The sequence below is a fragment of the Gracilinanus agilis genome, chromosome 3 (genome assembly GCF_016433145.1).
Source record: "Gracilinanus agilis isolate LMUSP501 chromosome 3, AgileGrace, whole genome shotgun sequence".
Classification (NCBI taxonomy): domain Eukaryota; kingdom Metazoa; phylum Chordata; class Mammalia; order Didelphimorphia; family Didelphidae; genus Gracilinanus; species Gracilinanus agilis.
Window position 1 is genome coordinate 209643407 of NC_058132.1, and position 26639 is coordinate 209670045.

At 34.8% G+C, this 26639-nt stretch overlaps 1 protein-coding gene across 1 annotated transcript in view; it reads left to right on the top strand.

Moving 5' to 3' along the window:
- The window catches only part of JHY (junctional cadherin complex regulator), a 104323-nt gene that overhangs the window by 54619 nt on the left and 23065 nt on the right, over window positions 1-26639 (top strand). The window contains exons 3-5 of the mRNA XM_044669649.1: window positions 11140-11250; window positions 18572-19248; window positions 21696-21990. Of these exons, the coding sequence (XP_044525584.1) occupies window positions 11140-11250; window positions 18572-19248; window positions 21696-21990 (1083 nt within the window). The remainder of the gene's footprint in view (window positions 1-11139; window positions 11251-18571; window positions 19249-21695; window positions 21991-26639) is intronic.

Sequence of the window (26639 nt, forward strand, 5' to 3'; positions counted from 1 at the left end):
AGAAGCATAAAAGGTAAACAGGAAAAAGAAATTATAAGAGACTCAATAAGGTTAAAATGTTTACCTCCTACATGGAAAGATGACACTTGTAACGCCTAAAAATTTTTTCCTTATTAGGACAATTAGGACAGTACCAAAAGTACTGACTGTGAGGAGATATCCAAAAAGGTGAGAGAAAGGGATATACTGGGGAGAAGGAAGAAGGAGAAGGAGAATGTGGGAAATTAACTTCACATAAAAGAGCTGCAAAAGAGCTTTAACAGTAGAAGGGAAAATGTAGGGGGCAACATTTGAACTTTACTGTCTTTTAAATTGACTCAAAGAGTGTGTTACATATGTACAGTTTGGTATAGAAATATATTTTGTCCTTCAAGAAAATAGGAAAAGAGTGAAGTAATATAAGGGGGTGTCTATAAGAAAGAAGAGCAGATTTGGAAAGGTGGTGATAAGAAACAAACTCTTGTGGAAAGACAATGAAAAGAGAGAAGGATTAATGAAGGGGGAAAGAATGATGTAGGGAAATAAACAACAATCATGACTGTGAATGCAAATGGGATAAATTCACCCAAAAAATGGAATTAAAAGACAGAGTAAATTAAAAAACAGAATCTTATATTGTTTGTAAGAAACACATTTGAAGCAGAGTGACACATACAGAGTTAACATAAAGGACTAATGGAGATTCTATTATGCTTTAGATAAAGTGAAAAAAATAGGGTAGCAAACACAATCTCAAACAAAGCAAAAGCAAAAGTAGATCTAATTAAAATAGATAAGCAGAAAAACTACATTTTGCTAAAAGGTACCATAAACAATGAAGTAATATCAGTACTAAACATATACGTACCAAATGGTGTAGCATATAAATTCTTAAAAGAAAAAAATAAATGATTTACAGGAAGTAAACAATAAAACTACACTAGTGGTGGGGGACCTTAACTTGCTCTTTTCAGAACTAGATAAAACTAAAAAACTAGAAAAAGAATAAATTTAAGACCCTCCATTTAAACAACAAATTGTAAATCCCAAAAATTAAAGGTGAGATTAATAAAATGGAAAATATTACATAAGCCATCAAACTAATAAAACTAGGATCTGGTTTTATGAAAAACATAATAAAATAATGAATCATTGTTTGATTTGATTTTTTTAAAAAATAAGAAAACCAAATTATTAGTATCAAAAATAAAAAGTGTGACTTTACCACCAATGAAGATGAAATTAAAGCAATTATATAAGAACTAACAATCTAAATGAAGTGCATGAATATTCACAAAACTATAAATTACCCGGATTAACAGAAGAGGAAATAGAATATTCAAATAACTGTTTTAGACAAAGAAATTGAACTAGCCATCAATGAGTTCCCTAAGAAAAATTCCTCAGGGCCAGATGGATTCACAAGAAAATTCTATCAAACATTTAAAGAACAATTAATTCCAATACTATATAAACTAGTGGAAAATTGGGCAAAGAACAAGTCCTTCCAAATTCCTTTTATGACATGAATATGGTGCTGATACCCTCCATAGGATTTTTCATCAGTGGAATCTCTTCTTTTCTTCCTGATACCTTCAGAGTCACTTTCCTTGCATTGCTAACCCTCAATTTAACCCCCACACACATCACACATTCCCGTCTATCCACTACTTCCCTCCTTAAAGCACATCTCTCATTTTGTAATGTAGTCAGTAGTCAGTAGTCACACAAACATCCATTCATTTATAGGCAGAATGTCTCCAGTATGACCAAACTGCTCCAGGTCTGCTTCTTCATTGTTACTTAGACCTGACTTTCTCCTCCCCAACCCCTCACTCCTCCACCCCCATCTTTTTGTGTACATTTGAGTCTCTGTTATCATTTTCTACTTGCATTTATTCACCCCTCCTGCATTTCTGTTACCTGGCACATTTGAAAAGCAAATAATCTCTTCAGGTCTGGTTTTCTTTCTAAAGTATATTTCAAAATGCCTCTTTATTATTGAATGTTCTTTTTTTTTCATGTATATTAAGTTCATATTTGCAGGGTAGGTCATCCTGGGCTGGATCCTAAACTTCATTGATCTTCAGAACACATTATTCTATTTCCTTCTGCATTCTCTGGTGGATATAGAATGGTCTTGGTGTCATTTTAATTTTCTTTGGTTTATATTCTAAGGTCTTTCTCCTGATGCTTTCAGAACTTACAGAAGAGCCATCTTAGCTGCCAGAAGCAGAGTGTTTTTGAAATGAAGTATTCAATTGAACTTATATGTATCCTGGAGTTTGCAGGCTTGGATTTTTTCTGGAGGCCACCTATGAATTATTTGAGTTGATATTTCATTCTTTTGGTTTAGAAGTTCTGGTAGTTTTCTTCTGTTATTTCCTTCATTATGATATGAATTTTTGTCCAGCATGTTCTTCTGGAATATCTATGATCCTTAGGCTATCTCTGGGTATCCTTTCTTTGAAGTCAATATGTTTTGCTTGTGTAATGAGCATATTTTCTTTAAATGTTATTGGGGTTTTTTTGCTTCTCTTCTTCTAAATTGTTCTTCACTTCAGTGTAATTACATTCCCAATCTATTGTTCTCTTTTTTCTTTCTTTAGTATGGCTTGCCATTCAAGATTCTAGATTTTCTATTCTGTCCATGATTTTTGCTATGCAGGACATAAATTTTGCTTTAATTTCATTTACCTTTTAAACCAGTCAAAAGTAAAATATTATTATTTCACATTCTCTTCCAAGGGGTCCTCTGTTTCATAAAGTATTGAATCATTTGCTTTTGCTTTGTAGTATTTATTCATAAATGCTTGAACTTGCTCACTGGATTTGAAGTCCGTATTTCCTTATGCTGTTATTGTTACCCCTATTAATTTATCTGCTTAATGTCCAAGGTCTTTGAGTTTTCTTCTTTCTGAGATCTTTGGTAATTTCAATCTTTTTCTAACTCTATTACATTCAGTGGTGGTTTTCTTGGGAGCTTCCTCCCACACATTGTACCAGACTAGGTATCTGCCCCAAGTGGCTTTTGGGTGGACAAAACTGGTCTCAACTGGATGAATACTTTTCTCCAGACTTAGTGCAATGCCCATTGAGCTGCTCTCTCCCAGTGCACAATGTCTTGTCCTTGTGTCCTGTTCCATTCTTTTTGTTTCTCAGTTCTCTCACCCAACTCTAGCAATACAGACAACAGCTGGTCTGGTGCTACAGGGTTGATATTTATAGTATAGGTTTCTGAGGCTCAATGAAGAATGGGAGGAAAATGTGGTTTTGATCTCTATTTGCAGCTCAGAGAGGTGTCATTTTCTGTCTCTCTCCCTCTGTTCCTGGCTCTCCATAGAATGTTACCCTCCTTCCTAAATCTAGCCGGGCCTGAGCAGCCTTCCACAGCCTGGAACCTGAATCTGAGGAGGAAGAGATTTTTTGGGTTGGGTCTTGTTGGAAATCCATGTGGATGCTCTGGTGAAGACATGTAGGTGATAGGATGGTGTGAGTGAGCTCTCAGTGTAGTCTTTCTTTTAACTTCATTTTTTATCTAAATTTCCAAAGTCATGGGAAAAAGCTTAAGTTTCTTCAATTTGGACATTTAATTTCTGTTTTGGAGAGATCTGAAAGGTTGAGGGGATCAGACAAAATGTCTAGTTGTCCATCTTTATCATATTACTCAGAAGTCTGTAAGGGTTAAAAATGGTTTGATTAAATTTATGAGTTAAAAAGAATTATTGTGGTTGCTGTTTATAAAATTAACTTAAGTCTTGAGACTGATTCATGAAGCTGATTAGTAGCTTTAGTAGCTTTATTACAGCATGGTAGAGATAGTAAAGAGGGAAATGTAGAAAGGAGGTAGAAAATATTTCCTAGCTAAATATCCTATAATTGCCAATCGGAAGAAATACAGCTCAACTCCAACAAAAGCCCTCTCAGTTCCTGATCTCTAACTAGGAGTCACAGTAGTCTCTTCAGCAAGTCTTACCAGTGCAGAATCAATCTCCAGTGCAGAAGTCCAAGTCAGAAGAATCCCTCCAATGCCTAAGACCCTCCAACGCAAAGACATCAAAGCAGAAGTCCTCCCTTAGCAAGAGCCACCAAGGCAGTAGAATTGAATCAGAATGCTCTTGGCAGGTTTTTGTAAGCAGTTTTCTCCACCTCATTTTCTGTCTCTCTGGTTTCTCCTTCCTTTCACTGTGGGCTGGTCTATCACATCTCAGAAACCAATTTTGCCAGCACTGCAGGGGGAGGGGCAATGCTTGAGGTCTTTTAGGACTAAGTGTTAGTGACTAAGTAAGTGTGAACTCTTTTAGTGACTTACTAAGTGTTAAGTAAGGGTATTTCAAGTTCCTGATTGATTAACTTAAAATAGACAAAGGGCCCTTTCACAAGTCTCCAGACATTATAATTTGTTTCCAGAAGCAACTTTCTCAGCCTCTTTCATGTGAGTAGTACATCAGCCAAACGTGCTATACATGAGCACCAACTCTTCATTACATATGTAACTAAAGCAGAATTTAACACCCATGGAAAATAAAGGTGCAAATCAAACTTTATGTGAGATGAGAGTGAAAGGATTGCTATTTGTATTTGTAATATTGAATCACTTAGCATCTATGTTAATTTGTATTATTAGTTATAAAATGTAAAATGTTATAAAAACTTCTTCATACATGAGAGAATGATGACAACCAAGAAGCATTTATTAAGCACATAATATGAAGATAGCTCTATAATAGGTACTGAGGATCCAAGGAAAAGAAAATAGTTTCTGACCTCAAGGAGTTTACATTTCAATAGTGTAGACCAGTGATGGGCCAGATGTGGCTCCCTGAAATGTTCTATCCCACCTGCCAGACATTAATCCTAATCTGATGAATACAATGAGTAGGATACAATACAATGAAACTTTGAAAGAGTTGCCTTAGAAACAGACTGACAGATGAGCATTTCCTTTCCTTTGGCCCCCTCTTTAAAAAGTTTGCCCATCACTGGTGTAGACAACATACAAAAATTGGCATATACAAGATGCAAACAGAATAGATGGAAAATAATCTCAGAGAGGAAGACACTAGCGGCTAAGGTAAAGGGAAAGGCTTCTTATATAAGATGGTGCTTAAGACAAGTCTTAGAAGAAACCAGGGTCTCTAAGAGGCAAAAGTGAAGAAAATAAGCACTCAGGAATGGAGGACAAGCTCTGAGTTGGAATGTGGAGGACAAGCTCTGAGTTGGAATGTGGAGCATCAGGTGCCAGGAACAGCTGGGAGGGCTGTTTAGAACATAGACGGTACAAGCTTAAGTTCAAGATTGAAAAGGTAGGAAGGAACCAGGCTGTGAAGAAATGAAAATGCATAGCACTTATATTTTATCCTAGAAAGAATAAGGATGCACTAGAATTCACTGAGAAGTATAGGTGAGTTTTATTTTTCATACTATATTATGTAATTTCTAATAGGGCTCTGTACGTTGGATTTTTAAAGCCTTTTTCTTAATTCCTTTTTCCTAACAGACTTAGGTATATATTTTATGTTCCTTGACTTAGGAATATATTTTATGTTCCTTGCCCCAAAGAACTTCTAAAATTGGGATAATTAAATAAAAATTACTTTTGGCTAAATATATCCAGGGAGAATCTTTAAGTTCTCCATTGGGGTAAATGAGGAAAGTCATGCATACCCAGGCTTAACCTGATTTCTTCATCTAGATCAGTGATTCCCAAAGTGGGCACTACCATCCCCTGGTGGGTGCTGCAGCAATCTAGGGGAGCGGTGATGGCCACCGGTGCATTTATCTTTCCTATTAATTGCTATTAAAATGTAAAAAAATTAATTTTCAGGGGGCTAAGTAATATTTTTTCTGGAAAGGGGGCGGTAGGCCAAAAAAGTTTGGGAACCACTGATCTAGATCAACAAGATATTAGAATCCTATCATCAAGCATGTAATTTTCCCATAATAATAAAGGAATCAGGGAGGAACTAGAAAAAATTAAGACGTCTTAGGTAGGGCTGAATGAGCTTCAAAATTGTGTTTGTTTACTCAAAATGCTGAATGAATTTGGCTTTGATTACTGAGAGAGATCACTGCCCAATTTATTGGTTATGGCTATCCTGATCAATAAATTGGGAGGGGGGTCAGTTATGTAATGACTGAAAGATAAAATGACTGAGGAAACAAAATTTTGAACTTCTAGCATATTGATTTATTTAAAAATGCATGCCAATTGTTCAGTAAGCTGAGACTAAGCCCCTTCTTCAATTTAGGCCTGGATCCTGAATACAGTGGGGAGATAGTTTTGTACAGCAAAATAATTTTAAGACCAATTAATTAAAAGGAAACTATCACATTAGGCAATCTAATTTCTAATTAGAAGAAAGATTAAGGACTTTCCAAGTTGGGGTGGGAGAGAATGAACAGGTACAATTCCTACATTTAGGAAAAGTGTCCCACTCCTCCCCCCAAGTTTATGTAAACAATGAACATGGAAACAAAAACTGATTGATCAATATGGGATCATTTTTCAGGTAAGACACATAGGTTGCCTGAGCTGTACAATTATGAGAAAACTTACATCAGTCTTAATATATGACTGCATTTCTGGTCAGCATAACCTCCATCTTTGATTAAAGGTCTCTAAACAGCAGGTACAGACAGGTTGCCCCTCCAAACAATGCTTGGTTCAAACAGTGCAATAAAGTTTTCTCCCATGTCTCACAATTGAAGTAAAGTTTTCTCAAAAGACAGAATTTGGACTAGACTCAAAATTGAATAGAAAGGCAATTGAATTAGCTCAAGATAAGAGTCAGTATGATTCACTCACTTCCCACAATTAATCACTTACTGTCTTAATCCTCTCAATTTCTTCAATGTTGTACCTTTCCATTTGGTGGAGTGCTCATTCCCACCATGGATCACTTATCTTGAAGCCAAATCTATAAGGCGTTTTTTTTTCATATAATCATAAACAAAGTCAGGTTACAGATCAAACTACTTAAAGAGCTCACAATGGACTAATTGTCACTAAGGTAATCAAGAAAACTTTAAAATGAACATAAAAACAATGAAACAAAAGGCCAAAGCAATACAATAATGATCATTGATATTAACTAACATCAAGTCTCCTTGTATCCCATGTAAATGGCAGCTTTTGAGTCCCAGATGCTTCATGTAGCTGTCTGGTCCCTGGATGTCTTCTCTTGTGAATAGGTTTCATTCTCAAGACAGCTATGAAGGAGACTGATTCTCAGGTTTCAGATCACTTTTAGAGGGATATGAAGTGAGGAAGGAAAAGTCAAGAAAAAGCTTTGAATGAATAGCTTCAATTTTTTTTGTAAATTGTAAGGTGACATCCTTTGCTGAGCAAAGGGCAGAGGGGGTGGTAGCAAGAGAGGCTTAAGGAAAGAAGAGAAGGATTGTAATATTTGCGAAGGTGCATGAGATAGGAAACTGATTGGGAACAATTGCCCTACTACAATGAAAGCTCAATTGAAATTAGTTTATACGTTTTTAGTGGAACCAGTCACTATGGTTTCATAATTTTCTGGTTTCATTCAGTAGCAGGAATACATTTTCTTTCAGTGAGTAGGAGGAAAAACAGAAGATGGCAGAAATAATCCAGAAGTTTGGGGTAAATTTGATTAGACACTGGACAAAGGAATAAGGAATTTGATAATAGAAATCATCATAAAGACTTGTTTTTTTTTTAAATCTTTTTTAAAATTCTGAATTTAAAACAAAAAAAAGGAACATTTCTATGCACAGAATACAGAGGATTCTCTAAGAACCATGGTTCTAATACTGCTTGCTTTTTTCAAAGCATAATAAACTATTAAAGTTACTTTCAAAATTGCCCTGCTTATGTGTTTCTTTCTTTTCTCTTGAATTTGAAAAAAAAATGTTTTAATTATATTCTTTTTTAACATAACTATGGCTAACTCCTTTAATTAAAAATTAAAGGGAAAAAAAGGAAAAAATCCCCTAATAACAAACAAGCATAGACAAGTAAAATAAATAAAACAAATCCATAAGTTGACCACACATACAAATATATGCTATGTCCATCATCTCTTTGGGAGGTGGGTAACATACTTTACCATAGACCCTGTGTAGACATGATATAGGTTATTGCATTGATCAGTGTTCTTAAATCCTTCCAAATTATTTTTCTTCTAAGTGTTGCTGCCCTTACATAAATTAATTGCACTTCTGCTCATTTCTCTCTTTCTCTAACATTGTCACTTTTCTTTCTTACAGCACAATATTATTTTATTTTATTCACCTACCATAATTTCCAGCTGTCCCACTGTTTTCTAAGAAGCAATCTAATTCAACTTCTTAGATTCTAGCTCTTTGCCTTTTTTTAAATCTCCTCATTTTATCTACCCTTCAGGATGAAGAAGCTTCTCTGTGACTAGTCCCCTCACCATTATTATCCTTTCAACCCCACCTTCCACATACCCTCTTTTTCCCTTCTTGAATTTGTTGCACTTTTACCCCAAATTGTTCATATGTATGTGTTCAACCCTCTTTGTCTGTTTCAGGTAAGAGTTAAGTTCATCTGATGCCTACTTCCCCAAATTCTTTTTTGTGTTTATATCTACTCTTCATCTGACATATCCTAATTATGATCATTGAGACCCCCCTTCTTCCTCCTTTCTACACTAGTGTATTCTTTTTTTACGCTCCTTCTCTTTCCCTCTTCAAATTTCAAAATAAAACCAATCCTTGCCCAGGACTTCTATTTTTCTTGTTTGCTTTCTTCATATCCTTTGAAGACATTAAGGTTCTGAAGAGACCCTTATTTCTTCTCTCCCATTAGGATATTAGCACTACATTATCATACCACTTCTTCCAGTTGCTCAAATAAGTTTGCCTTTCTAGTTTTCTTTAACTATTGTGTTTTTATTTTAGATTTCTACACAGCTCTGGCCTTTTCATCAGAAATGTTTGAAAGTCTTCTATTCCATTAAATATCCATTTCTACCCATAGATTCCCTTTTGTTTTAGTCAAAAGTTACTCTGGGTTAAAACATATCTTTTGTTTTGGGGTATATTCTAAGTTCTGTTATCATTTTTATTAGAAACTACTAGGTTTTACATGATCCTGGGACTCTGGTTCCTTTGTACTTGAAGTACTTCTTTCTGTATGCTTGCAGTATTTATAATAATAGCTAATATTTATATAGAACTTACTATGTGCCAGACTCTGTACTAAGCACTTTACAAATTCTGTCTCATTTGATCCTCACAAGAATCCTGGGAGCTAGGTGCTATTATTATCCTCATTTTATAGAAGGAGCTGAGGTAAAGAGGTCATGTGACTTGCCCAAGGTCATACAGCTATAATCTGAAGCTGGATTTGAATTCATATCTTCCTGACTCCAGGCCCCATGCTCTATCTGTTGCATTTTTTTTCTTTGATGTGAGAGCTCTGGATTTGGACTATGATATACCTAAAACTTTTTCTTTCAGCAGGTGGTTGGTGTTTTCTTCTTAATTTTACTTTGTACTCTGGTTCTCTTAAATCTAAGCAATTTTTATGACTTCTCAAATAATAATGTCTAGATCTTTTACAAACTCATAGTCTTTGGAGAACTCTTAAGTTATCTGTCCTTGACTTACTTTCCAAGTCAATTTTTTTTTTTAATTTTAAACCCTTAACTTCTGTGCATTGACTTATAGGTGGAAGATTGGTAAGGGTAGGCAATGGGGGTCAAGTGACTTGCCCAGGGTCACACAGCTGGGAAGTGTCTGAGGCCGGATTTGAACCTAGGACCTCCCGTCTCTAGGCCTGGCTCTCAATCCACTGAGCTACCCAGCTGCCCCTCAAGTCAATTTTTTTATAGCAAACAGCTTATAATCAAATAGTTTTTAGTTTGGAAAATCTTCTGATTTAATCATTTTTGCTTTCTCATGGAGTCATTGATTTCTACTTGTGCTATTCTTTTTTTTGTTGAGTACATTTCTTCACTTTTTTATCTCTTGCTTAATTTCTACTAGATGAAGAGCAGAGGTGATAGCCTGGGGAAAAAACTGAGGGTTAGAAGGATTGGAGGCCACAGTGAGATTGAAGAGTAGTAAAGCATATGAAAGGATGAAAAGAGAAAAGGTTATGATCGAGTTCATTAGAATACAATATTGAACATAGTGGAGTAGAAGAAGAGATCAAGAAAATTGAATACTTTGAAGAACTGAGAAGTTTAAGAATTTCAAGGAACATGGTCATAAATGTTAAACTTACCTGTAAGGCAACTAAGTGACTCAGTGGATAGAGCCAGGCCTGGAGATGGGAGATCCTGCATTCAAATTTGGCCTTAGACACTTCCAAACTGTGTGACCCTGGACAAGTCACTTAATCCCAGTTGCCTAACCTGTACAGTTCTTCTTCCTTGGAACTCATATACACAGGAAGTTGATTCTAAGACAAAAGGTTAGGGTTATTTTAAAAAAAAGTTACCTGAATCAAGATCAAGAGTTGGGGTAGAAGGGAATACTGAGAGCTAGGCACTGAACTCCCTGAGAAAGGAACAATATCCTCAGAGTTGGTAGATACAGTTACTTGAATCAATACATTTGGATAGATTGGTCCTCAAAGGAGGAGAGGCTGCTGAGTGGCCATAGTAGTAGAACATTTGCAATAGTTGCAAAGGGGAGCAAAGAGTATTCTGGCTCCTCTAATATGACCAGTGCATTAGGGAGTCTTAGTGAAAGAGTAGACACTAGAGGAATAGGTGGCCAGGGGTCTAGGGTCATCTGGGAAAAACCAGGTCTCAGTAGGTGTTTGAAGATGGAAAGAGCAAATGTAGTGTGGGATGAGAAGTCTGCTAATTATGGAATAAACATTCTAGAAGCCACCAAGGAAGAGGTGTGTCAGATCTGGAATAGGACATTGAGAGAATAAGGTTGGATTGGGCATGAATGAAGAAACAAATAGCTTGTGTAAGGAAGGAACATTTGTTTTTCATAGGAAAAAGTTTAATTTCCCCAATGCTTGGCATAGTGCTTCACAGAATATTATTAATAAGTTCTTATTAGTTGATTAAATAAACTAAATAGAGTTCAAAATAGAAACTTGCCCTATAGGTTCTTTTTAGAATATATAGAATTGATCTTTGTGGCCTTTTTTAATAAAATGAATAAAGTTAACCTATTGTATATCTTTTACTCTCTTAGATCTCCAATGCTGTTAAAGAGACTGAAGTGATGCCTAATAGAACTGAGGAGGCTAAGAATCCTGTTACAAATCCTGATGACAAATGGCATCATAGAGCCCAACTGCTTCAGGTTACTTGTTCTGTAGAATTTAAATGTGTTTCAGAGGTCAACATTGAACATAAAATGTTTTATTGGCTCGCTTCTTATCACTTAAAGGATTATTTTTATACCTGAAACCAAATAGCTACTTGTCTAGAAGGAAATGAATAGTCCACATTTAAAGTATATATTGCTAAAGGCCCCCAGAGGAGGGAAAACCATTGTTCTGAAACATTCTCTGACTCCATATTTCCAACTACATCAATTTATACTTTTTTAAAAAAAAACTGTAGTAGGATGGCATTTTGAATGGTTAACACTTCCTCTCTCTCTCCCCAGACCCACCATACTTATATCTAAACACTACTGGATGTTTATTTGATGTTATAATCCCTCTACACCTAACAGTTATGTCTCCATTTTCTTAACCTGGACCTATGATTTCATCAGTATGGGATGCTCCTAATGTGGACACACTCTCTATGGATATATGTAGCAGGCAAAAACCTGAGACCCATTGAGCAAAGCTCTGGAATATAGCACAGAAGGTTCCTAACCACACTCCCGGGCCCTTCTCTCCCTTCTCCATATAGGTCATATTTGTGTCCATTACCCCTAGAAACCCCAAATTGGGTATATATCATGCAACCTATGGAAACTCCCCCCATTTCTCAAACCCCTGCTCAACATGTATCTAATAAATCATTGATGTATGGAAGATTGCATTGTAATCACTTAAGGTCTCTCTGTTAATCATTACATGTTACTATAGTTATGGAAAGTTTGTGCTGAAGCACCAGTTTGTTTTTCTCCCCCTATAAAAGAAATAACTTTCAATAAAGTTGCCTTGATTGCCATCTGCATCTCAGCCCTCCTGATCCCACACTGAGATTCATTTCATCCTCCTTACCTCATCTCATTCTCCTTACCCCCTTCAAGGACCCCTGAATGTTGGCAGGCAGGCTCCTGACAGATAAACATCAATAACTGATCTATTATAAATTATAGTTGTAGAGAGTTACCTAGAGCCTGGAAGATTAAGTGATTTGCCCATGGTCACACAACTCTAATATGTCCTCATAATTACTAGTTTAATATTACTACAAACTGTTTTAGAAATAAGATCACTATTATGGACAATGTAAATACAAAGCATCCTTTTTTCAAGGCAAAGTTTTTTACTAAACTCGTCAATACTTATAAAACCTCCATTGGGTTTTTTCTTCTTGAATTTATATATTAAATAATTATTTGGTGACCAAGTTTTATCACTCCCTTCATTTCTTATGACTTATAGAAGAGGCGCTTTCATACTTCCACCTACTCACTAATTTAATACAATGTTTAATAATTCTTACTATTAAGGAACTTTTCTTTACATTTAAACCAAAATTTCCATGTTAAAATATAAACATTTGATCTATCATTCTATTCTCAGAGGAGATTAAAGACAGCTAGTCATTATTTTCATCATCTTTCATATATTAATGTGAGACCTTTTTTCCAAGTTGTCTTTCTGTTCCTCTAACCCTTCCTTGTAGGTTTTAATTTCTTAAATTCATTTTGTGCTCTCTCTAGAACCTTTTAAGGGTTTCTGCATCTATCTTTAATTGTAGAGACTTGAATTACATACCAAATTCTTACTGACCACTGCTAAGTGCAGAAATTCCATTTAATTCAATAAGCATTTATTTAAATACTTTCTTTATGTAAGGAATTTTCCAAAGGCACCAGAAAAAAAAGCAAGTTAAAAACAACACAGTCTGATCTCAGAGTTTACAATCTAGTAGAGGGAATTATACATATACATAAATAATTATAATGCAAGTTAAAATAAGATGAAATACACAGGAAAAGTAAAAGAAAGTGATTGCTTTGAGAGATCAAGGAAGAAGGATGACTTGTAACTGGGGAGATCAAGTAGGAACGATACAAATGGGCAAGAATGCTTTCAGTCATTCAATAAGCATTTGTTAAATGCCTGCTATGTGTCATACACTATGCTAAGCACTTGGGGATACAAGAAATAGTCCATGTTTTAAATCCGAAGAGAATCAAGATGGGCTTCTTATAGGAGATAACATTTAAGTTGAACATCAATAAGATTCAGTAAGGCAGAGGGGGAAAGGGAAAACATGTAGGCACAGTTCCCCAGTTTGCTTGAAAGTACAGAATAGAATAATATAAAATGTTGTATATGGGGAATAGCAAGCTAACTACCAGTCCCTGTCCTAAGTGAATTTATATTGCAACTGAATGATTTCTTTTAGAAAGAGTAGAGAAAGTTCAAAGACTAAGAACAGACCCTTGCTGGATTTGGGCAATTAGGGATAAGAGGAAAAGGAGAAGTTATCAGTAAAGACAGAGAAGTAGAGATGGAATCTGGGAGTTGGGCAGAAAAAAAACAATACCAGCATGGACAATGTCATGTACAAGGAAGAGTGGGATAGACAAATCTCAAGTATAGGCCAATTGGTTTATAACATAAAAGTGTACAAAAAGGGAAATACCTCAAAATAAGGCTGAAAAGATAGATTAAAGAAACATTTTGGAGAGCACTAAATGACAGGTTAAAGAGTTGCATTTTATTCTTTGGGCAAATGTTTTTGAGCTGGGATGGTTATAATCAGATCTGTTCATTAGGATTACTTTGGCAGTGGTATGAAAATGGAGGAGATGAAAGCTATTATTTGACAAGTCCAACAAAGACTTGAGAGCACCTACTTCTTAGCAGATGAAAAAATTCTTCTTAGGAAAAAAACTATAAATAAAAACAAAATTTTCAAATGAGAAAAATGCATAATCTCCATTCTAAAACACATCTAAAGTTGCCCAACAAGGAAATCCTATGTAATCCTCAATCCTTTTCACTGAGAAATCTCAAAAGTCCTTTAAAAAATCCAAAGGAAACTTCATAACTACTTTAGGATATATTAATGTTTCCATCAATCATTTAAATTTCCTTCACCACTGATAGATAGGCTTCCTCTCTCCACTTCCACACTGTTTTCTAACTGAAGTAAGCTGTATAGTTAGTTAATAATGTTGTACTCTAAAATGTCCTAGGATTATAAACTGAGAATTCTAAAGCATTCTTAAAGTGGTAATATTTTTATTAATTTAATATTAATTCAAAAGCTAGAACCAAAACTAGAAACTAGCCCAGACCTCATTTTATAGTCTTTGACTGGTTACATAAACTGTAACCACTAATTTATAGAATTCTGGCAAGTGGATCAGAACCATAAAATATTAATAACATCATTCTTTTTTAAGGGAAGTGAAATTTTTGCTTTAAGACAAGACCATGCATGTTCTCCACTATTTGGGTCATCCAAATATGAAACTAGTAAGAAAGACATCTAGGCACTATGCTTTAAAAATTGAGGAAAACTTTTCCTTTGATAGCACAGGATGTGCAAACACTAATTCCTTAAAAAAAAAAAAAGTTTTACTGACAAATTATCATCTTGGAAGTAGGAGGCATAATTCCCCATAGTTAAATTTCCCTCTTGCCAAAATGTCCTGCTCTTGCTCCATGTAAGAAGTTAATACTTACTACCATTAAGCGATTAATCTGAGTGCATGTAGTATGTGGTGACTGTAAGTGTTGACAACAAAAGAACCCTAGTGAGACTGGGATGAAATATAGTATTTCAGTGCCGATGGAGATTAAATGGCCTCAGATTGGCTTTGTGTATTAACTTCAGGGAACCAGGTTTAGCCACCTAAAGAGTGACACCTGATGCCTTAATTGTAAGGTAATAAATCTTCAGTAAGCCTCATATCTCAAGGAGGCTACTTGGAAGATGTTTAAAATCTAATCAGGTCTCTAACATGTTTCATTTCTACAACATGAAATACCTTCTTAGGGCACTTATATTTGTGTGATCCAAGGGTTTAACACTTGAGACAATTGAAGTTTCATAAAATGATGAGTCCTTGTCTTTTGTTGACCAAGCACCCTATGAAGAGCTCTATTGTAATCTCTATTGTGGTTAGAATAGTAGCAATAAAAGGATTTAAATCAAGTGGTAACACAGTTTTTCAGATCTGATACTTGAATTTTTTTTCCTCTGGTTCTGTTATCTGTATGTAGTTGGTGGTAGTGGGTAATAGAAACAAGATGCTTCAGAAATATAAAGTTGAGTTTTCTTGACTACACCAATAGAATTTTAAAATGATAATTTCCTTTTAGATGGGTTGATTTTCCTTATAGAGATTCTTCACTTGGAATAAATAGTCCTCTTGCATATGTACTTCCCCAAGCAAGCCAATTTATCTATATTGAGGGAGGGACTACAGAATAAGTAAACCTTTATTTTTGGAGTACTGAAGGTAGAAAATGTTATGTGAAAAATCTGATCAAAGCTAGGCAGCTAGGTGGCTCCATGGGTTAATAGTCAGGCCTAAAGAGAGGAGGTCCTAGGTTCGAATTTGAACTCATACACTTTCTAGCTGTGTGACCCATTCTTGGAAGGTAAGGTAAGAAAGAAAGTTCTAGAAATTGCAAGTTACCATTTTTTCCTCACATTTTTAACACTTTGAAGAAGTTTTATGGATATGGCTATTCAACAATTAGTCAATCTCATTATGACATTTTATTCATAAAAATTATATTCACTATTACATAAACACAGAAGGCTTGGACAGTGTTAACAGATAATGTGAAGTAAAATTTTAACTTTTATAATGAGTTTCCTTAATAAATGAGGCCCACTTGGATCATTTATTTGTATAAAAGAAAGAGTTCTAGATTTGAATTTAAGAGTCCTTGCTATGATACTTAGATGTATGACTCTGAGGAAGTTAACTTTTCATAGAATTTAAAACTGGAAGGGGCTTTAGAGGCCATTAAATCTAATCCCTTCTTTTTTCCAATTGAGGAAACAGACTCAGAAATTAAATGACTTGCACACGGTTCTTTTTTATTGTCCAGGTATTCAGTTGTGTCCAACTGTACATGACTCCATGGACAGTAGTCCAGGTTTTCTTGGCAAAGATAGTAAAGTAATTGCCATTTCCTTCTCCATTATGTCTCCATTTTATAATTGAGGAACTGAGGTAAATAAGGATTAAGTGACTTGCCCGGTTTCACACAGCTAGTCTAAGTGTCTGAAACCAGATTTAAATTCAAATCTTCCTGACTCCAGGTACAGTACTCTATCCATTACATTACCCTAGCTGACCCTTCTAGGTTTCCTTACAAGTTATTGAATGTTTGAAGCAAAATTTGAACCCAGGTTTTCTTAACTCTCCATGAAATATTCTTCCAACTTTTAGATACTACCTCACAGTTTCCATATTGTAAAAAATAAATTTCTGTACCTATGTAGGAAAAGACTAGGAAAGATAAGATTCCAAGTATAATTGGCTTAAGTACAGATGTCATAGTAGGTCAATTATTCACTGACCCTCAGTTGGAGCAGAGACAAATGAATGATGTGCAAAGCTTCTTTTTAAGGTGAAAAGGAGGAATTTATAAGGGAGGGAAGATTTATAGTACAGGGTATCATTGCTGAGAATTTACCAAGAGATGAAACGTTACCAGGAAGTTTGAAGTGTTACACAGTACAATTAGATGGTGGATATATGCAACTCAAACTAACAGAGAAGTTGAAGATTTACATAATTGTGACTTACACTTTGCAATATGTTGTAACTGCTAGTTTGTTGTGAGCCTTGATGTAGTAAAGACAACGCTAGGAACTATGTGTTTTTGTGGTTGCAAGGGCTGCAGCTAATTGACAGAAAGAGAAATTAAAGCCTATGATTTCTTGTTTAACTTGTTCTTCATATTATAATAAAAAAATTCTTATTTTATGAAGTATACTTCAGAGTTATTCTTTAAATGATTAACTGAGTGATACTGCTAGAAGTAATTTAATTTCTCAAAAAATATCTAGGTTGCCTTGACTTAATTGATAGGCCTGGCTAACAGCTAAGACTAGTTTTTATTAAATAAATCATCAAAGTAAATAAAAATAATTACTATCAACTATTCCTAAATTTAATTATTTCAGTATTAACAAAATGGAGATAATGGTAGTTGCCCTACCTACTTAACACAGGGAAGTAAAGAAAATGCTTTGTAAACTGAAAAATTATATAAACATGATGTATCACCTAAAAATTTAGAGCAAAAAACTAACTTTTCCCTTGGTAGCAGATTTTTTGTCTGAATTATCTAGACAATTATTTCAGTTCTCCAAACATCCTATATAACATTTAGATTAGAAAGTGTATATTGAGAGGAAAAAAATAAATTGCATTAATCCATACAAGCATGTTATTGTTTTTCTATAATAATATAATCATTCTTTTCAAAAAGTCTTCCCAACAGAAGTCTTTTATTTAAAGCAAAGTAATACATGCTTTATTCATTAGAAAATATTTCTAAATGGCAATAGTACTATATGGCTACATAGTGTATCTATTATACTAGGAACTAGAGTACATTTTGTTTTTATACAATTTTGAAAAACATAAAGACAGTACTGAAATTGAAATACTTCCCCCAGATGTTTAATTGTCTAGGCATGGTCTATGTTAAGGAATAGAAGCAAAAACAACCTTTATGGTTTCACAGATGACCTATCACTACTCAGACTCTTTTATATTTTCTCTGAATGAAATCTAATTTTTTTCATCTGGTGAAGAGTTCATTTCTAGCTTATGACCTAAACAGGTAAGAAAATCTGATACTCTGAATAGCATTTCATGGTAAACTTGTGCTTGGCCAGTCAATTAGAATTTTAATGCATTTTTAAAATTCACTATTCATTCTTTTATATTGTTCAGCTTGTTAATAATATGGCTACTTTTTTTGCTTCATAGTTTGCTTCATTTTTTTTGCTTTACAGCTTATTTAGTATACTCCTTCTTAGAAGTAGAACATACCTGCCAATACTTACTATTTTCCTCTGACCTTCCAATGTCTTTCATTATCTCCTGAATGTGAAAATCACCATGAAAACTATTTAGTACAATCATTCTCACTGTTCATAGATCATGACTTTACTGCATGTAGAGGGGAAAAGTACTTCCTTCTATATCATTAGCATATTTCTTCCTAGAACCAGAGGACCCTTTAAAATTCCCTATCAACCTACTCGAGAACATTAGCCTTCAGTGTAAGGAAAAATTAATTTAGAGTATATGAAAAGAAAATAATAATAAAGTATATGGAGGCTAGGCTTGTGGGAAATATTAATCCATTTGGGAATTTCCAGTTCCTAAATGAAAGTGTTCTCCCTCCCCATCCCATCACATCCATCATAATCCAGGTCAATTAGTATGGAATTACTGTATATGGCCATTTTATTTATTTTAATTGCAAATATCTTTTTAGGATTACCAAGAACAACAGTCCCAAACTGAAAAAACAAAATTCACCCAAATGCCTAATCAGCTAACTTCTGAAACAACTGATGTCCGGCTGACTTCAAGAAGAAAAAACATACGTAAAGTTCGAAAACAGTATAAACTTTGGAGTGGGCCCAAACCACCAAACTCACATATTAAACCCAATGTGCCTAAACAACTAGATGTAAGTCAAGATAACCAGAAACCTATGCCCAGAGGACAGTATAAACAGATTAAACCAGCTGATCCTTCAATAAATCTTGAAAAAGGTATAAATTTGAATGAACCTGCCAATCATTTGCAAGATTTGAATGCTTTTAGACTCCAATATCACAACGAAGCATCCACTAACTTTGCTTTGCCTAAACAATCTTTTAATAAACCTTTGTATAAAAATCCTGCTGTGTTTAATTCCATATTGCATATTAATGAAGAAAAAGGACATCAGCGCTTCCAAGAAAGTAGTTCTTTGATTTACAGGTTTAATACTCAACCTGATTGGAACTTCAACTACATTAAACGATCATCTAAGGGACGCAAGAAGGGCTCAAAATCCACTTCTGACATGGATAATCAAGGATCACTTGAAAAGAAAACTTCAACTCTGAGACAACCAAACCAGACATATTCAGAATCAAGCTATACCAATGTAAATATATTATGGTAAGGAGTCCATTTTATCAAAGGACTATCATAGGTAGATGTCTAGAAAAGAAAAGGAATATAATTTTGAGGAAGATAGGGTTGAGGGATATTCACATAGACTGACAGACAAGATTAAACATACAAGGTGGTAGGCAGGGGAAGATGGTATAATTAGAATTTCTTTGGCTTCTGCTTTATCTCTCTGCTTCTCTTTCAAAAAAATCTACTTTTAAGATACTTCTCCTTATTTTAACTATTCTTTTCTACTTTTACCACTAGAATGAAATAAGAAGCTGAGGAGTAGGGATAGCTATGTGGCTTAATGGATAGAGAGCCAGGCCTAAAGATGGTAGACTCTAGGTTCAAATGTGATATCAGACACTTCTCAGCTGTGTGACCCTAGGCAAATCATTTAACTCCAATTGCCTACTCCTTACCACTCTTCTGCCTTGGAACTGATACTTAGTATTGATTTCATGATGGAAGATAAGAGTTTTAAGAAAGGGGGGGGGGGGTTGAAAGTGAAGCATAGAATCCAAGACAAACCAAAAAATCAATAATAAAGGAAGAATATCTTTACCAAAACATAACCAACCAACCAAACAAAAAACCTCAAGGGTTATTTCTGAAGATCAGCCAATCAACAAATATCTATATGCACAGAGACCTTAATAGAAAAACATTGGCCTTTGAGTCTGGAAAACCTGGGTAAATGCCTATCTCTGACACATACTAGCTTTATGACCACAGGCAGAACATAAATACTCAGTGTTTTAGGCAGATTTCTAAGACCGTAAATTAGTTACTAATGTATATCAGTAGAGGAAGTTTCCCGGCTTCTTCCCCACACCAATGAAACTAGTTGGAGAATAATTAAGAACAAAACTCTAAATGTAATAGAGGTTCTAAGAACAAAAAGATCATTGTGGGTTGTTTTAGACTTAGAAGACTTCCTGGAGGAAGCAGATTTTAGGCTGGTTCTGGAGAACAGAATAAGCAAAGACAGATATTTTGCCATTCCATTCAAGTTTCTTCCTCATTAGTTGTTGATGAGAATATTTCACAAATGTTCCATTGTGATACCCTGGAAAGATAACAGACGAGTCAGAGAACCTGAGTTTTATTGCATGTCTAGCACCTATTGCATGGCCTTGGGTAAATTATTTAACTTCCTTGGGCCTTATTTTACCCATTATTAAAATGAGAGGGTTGAACTAGATATCCTTTAAGGTCCTTTCCAGCTTTAAATCTGTGATCCTGCTGTACCTGGTCCATAGGCCTGTATTTATTCTATAAACCTTACCATCTGTCTTAGTATCAATTCTAAGACAGAAAAGCAGCAAGGACTAGGCAGATGAGGTTAAGTGACTTGCCTAGGATCACACAGCTAAGGAAGTGTCTAAGGTCATATTGGAACCCAGGTCCTCTATCCACTGTGTTACCTAGCTGTCTCTCCATAAGCCTTTATAAGTTACAGATGCATTCAATGAACCAAATATACAGATATTGATTTAATAACATGTTCCTGTTATTCTGTCATTTACACAACCAAGCACAATGTAAGGCAAAAAATGTTTTAAGTACAAAAGAAGTCATTTCTCTGCTGAGGTTTGTTAACAATTTGGATGTGACTAGTAAGAGGAAAATTCTCCAAGTTTAATAGTAAATTAGCAAAGGCAAAAAATGCTCTAAGGTATTCAGGTAAATTAAAGTGTATTTGCTCCATAGAGTATGAAATAGTATTGAATTTAGAGGGGGAGGGAAAGTGGGCTTTAATCTCAAATTTCTTAACATGCAGCCTGTGCAACTTGGTGAAGTTCTTTTAATTTCTTGGGGTCTCAGTTTCCTCCTATATAAAATGAGTTGGTTGGACTTGTTCCTTTTCTTTGCTCTAAATCCTACAACCCTATAATTTACTTAGGCCAATTAAAAAATATATTTTTCCATAAGAAAGAAAGTTTTCTGTCTTCAGTAGCTTAATTTTAATCCTTCTTGGAGGCAAAGAGATAGATAAAAAAAAACTTCTTGAGAGCCTTTCTTTTCTGTAAATATGTAAATATTAATATTTTCTCAATACCTAAAGGAAGATAGTTAATAATAACCATTTTTTAAAATTTTATTTGTATCTTTTGTTTTTACATCACCTTAATTTCCCAGTATTTCCTGCCTTCCCATAGAGCCATTTTGGATAACAAAGAATTTTAAATCATTTAAAAGTTCAACAGAATTTTATATACATATAAATCTAGTATCAGATTGCTGACCCTCTCTGGGGGGGGGGGGAGGAGGGAAGGGAGGAAGAAAGATAATTTAGAACTCAAAATTTTAAAAAAATGTTAAAAAATGCCTAAATATATGTATGTGTGTGTATCCATCAGATTCATATTTGGGGGAACTGACAAGCCAATTGATTTTATACATCAGTATTTTGATACCTGAGAACCTTACTCATTTTTTTTATCAAGGAAATTCCATCCTCAATCTGAAAGTGAGCCAGCAAGGATTTCTCCAGATACTCAGCTCACCCACATAATGGAGCAGCATCAACAAGCCTTGATGCAGCTGACAGAAGTACAGCCCAGTGAAGTGACTTCCTCCACTACCATGTTTCCATCAATATTCTCAAGAGTGGACAGTGAATCCCAACTCAATACTGGAAAAAGCCAGAGAAGTCAGGCAACACTTAGTCGTTGCAATTCTGAAGGCTACCTCCTACAACTGGAGAAGCTGAAAAAGCATAAGGATAGAGCTGCCAATAAGGTAAGAATGTTTGCCTATCAGAAAAGAATATCACATTTCCAAACCACCTTCTAATTTTTTTCTTCTAATTTTTAATAATATACAGCGTCTATGGGTTATAAATATGGGATGGACAGGTGGCTTCATTCTTTCAAACTTTGTAGGTTATAGGGGCTTGAATAAGGACCTCAGTAATCCTAAATTGGAAGGGCTTCTATCTTTCCTCATTTAGGAGTTATGCTAATAGGGGATTGCTCTTGAAAAAAATGCATTTTGAACTCAACTCTGCTTAGTGCTTTTAATTAAAGTTTCAAAACTTGGCTTCATAAAAAACTCTGTGATTCCTCTTTCACAGGGGGAAAACCACATAGATATGCCCAAGGTGCTTCACATATCACCAAGAGAATAGAACCTCCAAATCCTAACTTCCAAAATCAGATTCTGATTTTTTCTAAATCTTTATTTTTTATAAAAACTCTTCTAGTAAAAAAATGTTATCCATTTATATATTGCCTGTTTTTTCTCTTTGGTTTAGGCCCATATCTGACAAGCATTCAGAAGTACTGTTTGTCTGTTAAGCTATTCCAGGAGCTAAAATGACTTAGAACAAAGTTATTTGTATAGGACAGCAGGTAGCCACAGCACCAGATGGAGTGAATCATTATCCATGTCATGCCCATTTGTTAGTTAAGTCACATCTTTTGGTTTCCAAGGGAATCAAACTGAACCATATTAAAAGTTACAGGATTTGTTCATCCTAATCATCATTCCTGTCCTCCTGAAAGTTCTGTGGTCACTAGTTTATGAATCTTCATCATTTACATTGTAATCATTAACACATAAGAGATGATACAACAGTATAAAAATGGCCATATGTGACCATGACATAACAATTATTTAATAAGTTTTCTGGCCGTCCTAAAGCCGCCTGTTTTAAACTAAAGTAATTACTCATATATTTCTTATAGCAGACAATCTAGGTATTGATGCGTGACTGCATTTAAGAAGGCATTATTTGGATTAGATTTAGCAACTGCAGAGCAAATTTCTTTCATTTACTATTCCCCAGCATTTGAGACATTGTTTTTGCCTTTTTTTCAAGTAACTTTCTCACACTTACACATCTGAAGAATTTCCTGGAGAATTACACTGCTGTGTCCCCACAGCAGGGTACACCTTTTCAAAGTTAAACCAAGTCCTCACAAAGCACCCAGTGTCACTTTCAATTCAGACCTACTTTGTCGCAAGTCCACAGGCTTGAAAAAGAGTTTTAATTAATCACTGGCAGCCAAATGATCATGCTTTGTAGTACTTTTCATTAGAAAAGTCCTATGTTATTCTCCAGAAAGATATATAGATAGATGTATAATTTAAAGAGTAAAAGTATGATATTACAGTTTTTATACATTATGACATTTGGTTGTTGTCAGTGGCTGCTACTTACTCAGCAACATCCAGTAGCATATCTTGGAAAGAGCTTGTTTAGAGCAAGGTTTCTGAATGAGGGTCTCACTATTAGTAAAAAATGATTGTGGCCCTATGCCGCATTTAGAAATTTTTATGGACTTGTAATGGCAAAAAAAGACATAAAACAAGGAAAATTTTAAATCTTTCTTATATTAAATGAGTAGCAGGCTACAAAGAGCTTTTGCTGGCTAGATTTTAAAAGGTAGCTCTGTTTTGAAAACCAAGGCAGCTTGAGCTGAATTCAAGTAAATCTAGACACAGAACTTCAGTATTCAGCTACCTGGAACAAAATTCAGCTCACTTCTAGCTCACCTTTTGAAAATTAAATCTTTGATATAACTAACACTTATTAAGGGATAGGAGCCAGTACTTGATGGCAGCCCATTTTTGCATTATACTCCTCGCCATTGTTTAGGACTAGATTTCCTATTCTCTGTATTTAAAAACTCAGATTTTTTTTCCAATTGATATTGAAGTATCTGTGGTGAAAGGAGTAAAGAGAAATTCTCAAGACTTATGTGAGTGGTCAGTAATGATCTAAAGTTAAACTGGTTGAGATGTAAACTTGAGAGCACTGATCTCTTCATTCTCTTCTATTTCATTTTTTAGTACGATTAGTTTTGTTTTTTGTTTTTCATCTTCCTAATGATTCATTCAGAACCCAGTGACAATTCCTAATAAGAAGGAGGTAGTGAAAAATGTGAGGTGGAATGTTGGATTCTAAGCAGATCAAATTAGTTAAAAAATAGAGTACATGAAAGGAAAAAAGGTTAAAAAATTTTGGTAGAATCAGGCTCTGAAAGGCACTAAATACAAATAAACAGAAGTGAAGTAGAATCTAGAAGAAAAGCAAAAAAATAATAACATTAAAAGAAAATATGTTCACTTTGCAAGCAAAAGATACTGATATCAAAAACAGTCTAAAAATCTTAAGGTTTTTTCTTTTCCCAGAAGAACATAAAAAACCCTTAATTAACAAAATAAGAGAAATAGTAGAAGAGAATTGTCTAGAACTTTTGAATATAGAAAATTAAGTTTCAGTCAAAGACTTCACTAATTACCCCCAGGGGGAAAAAAACAAACAAGACTTCAAACTCCAAAATGTATAGTGGTTAAATTTAATGATTCATTTTAGAAACAAACTCTACAATTCATCAGGAAGGGACATTCCAAATAATGCAAGACTATTTCACATCCATTGTAAAATGTAGGAGGGGATGGAATAATGTGTTCCAAAGCACAATGGAGCTCAGGATACAGCTCAGGTTGACCTATGCAGCAAATCTGAGCTTGACCACAGAGGAAAAATAATGAATGTTTAGTAATAAAGTATAGTCTGAAACATTTTAGATGTTTAAATGTTCAGTTCTCCAGAACCAAAGAGAGTATTTATTTGCCTCTTGAATACCCCAAACAAGAGAAACCGAGGCCAAGTGAATAAATGCAACAGGCCAGGACAGCAACTGCCACAGTGATGACAGAGAGAGGAGCATGGGGCTTCTTTCTAAATGAACACAAGGAGAAAGGGTAAAGGCAGAAATCTGGTAGAAGTAACAGTGAAGTGACAGCTTAGGGGCATTGTGGACACACCTGACCCCACTCTGCCCACAGGTGAATGCTGCTTTTGTGGGACGGCATTACACTATGGGTAGACTCATGAAGGGGGTTTGGGGGAGCAAGGAGATATTGAGCAGTGTGTGATGTACCAGAGTCAAAGCAAGGGCTAGCAGTGAGGGAAAGGTAATCTTCATGGTCTTAGAAGGAAAAGTGTCTACGAGGGAGTTAAGGGTAGGGGGGAGTTGAAAATGAGGGCAATGGAAGGAGGCCTGGAATGGAATGGAAAAATACCTGTGGGTGAGGAGAGATGGTCAGTGAAGGAAGATGAGGATCTTACTCCTAGGTGAGGCCTGGGAGATTTGATGTTTGAAAAGTCTATTTGTTTGAAAAGTCTATTTGAATACAGGAGTTAGAACCTCTAAGGATCACTGGCATGAGGAGGAGCAAGAAAGTATGGAAATAGGCTATTTTGAGGCAAATATTAGAGGTGGGTAAATAAGAAGATATAGATCATTGGTGGGCTGAAAAGTCAGGGATTTAGAGGAGAGGCCCTACCATGAGACATTGCCTTCTCTGACACCTGTAGTAGGCATTTTCTGGGAATGAGACTCAAGGGTAAAGGAAAATCCAGGGAGCCCTATAAGAGAGTAGCAGAAAATGCCTAGAAGGGAGGAACTGGAAAGGATATCTTAGAAGCTTTGATTACATGAAGAATATAGAGAAAAGAGAAAGACCAGTCATTGATACTGATATTTTTTAAATTTCCTGATTCTCTTTTATTAATAATTTCTCAATTATCTTGTAATGCTCCCTACATTGGACTATCATTGATTTTTCTGTCCTTTTTTTAGTGGAGAGAGAGGGAAAATAAAATAGATTTACATCTAAGTATCTGAAGCCACTGGACTTTTTACAAAATATTAGGCTATGTGTAAATTATATATTATATAAGAAAGCTTATATAATTTGTATGCAATAAAAATTTTAATTGGAAAAAACATAGGCATTATGAATCAGAGAATGAGAATCTAGAATGGAAAGGCTAGATAATAAAGAGAATAATAGAAGCCTTCTCTGAAAATAGGTAAAAAAATGAAATTCAGAAATTAATGAACAGGAATAACTAAGGAGAAATGAAGGGGAAATCTACTTGACTAAGAGAAAAAAGAGGGGAAAAAGAAATATGAAACCAGAAAAAAAAGCAAGAGAGAAAAAGGAATAAATAAAACTCTAAAGAGAAAAAGGTTAAAAATAAGAAGAGATCAGGGATGAAGGAAAGAGAGCCAATGAAAACAAGACCATCTTTTTAAAAAAAGATTAAAGTAAAGTAACTAAAGGCATATAATACTGTGTTTACAGAGGAAGAAGAGGAAAATTATAACTTGGAAAAAGCAATTTTAGAGATAGATGGAAAAAATATAAATCTAAGTCATAACTTTAATGTGAATGAACAAACAATTCAATAAAATGGAAAAATGATAGATTAGATAAGAAAACAAAACTCAGCATTCTGTTGCTTAATATAAAACATTTTTAAAAACAAAGATAATACAAAAAATGAAAACTGAGGATGTAGAAAAAAATTTTTCCATGCATAAAATAAATCCAAAAAGGAGTTAGGGAATAGGTGGCTTGGTGGATAGGAA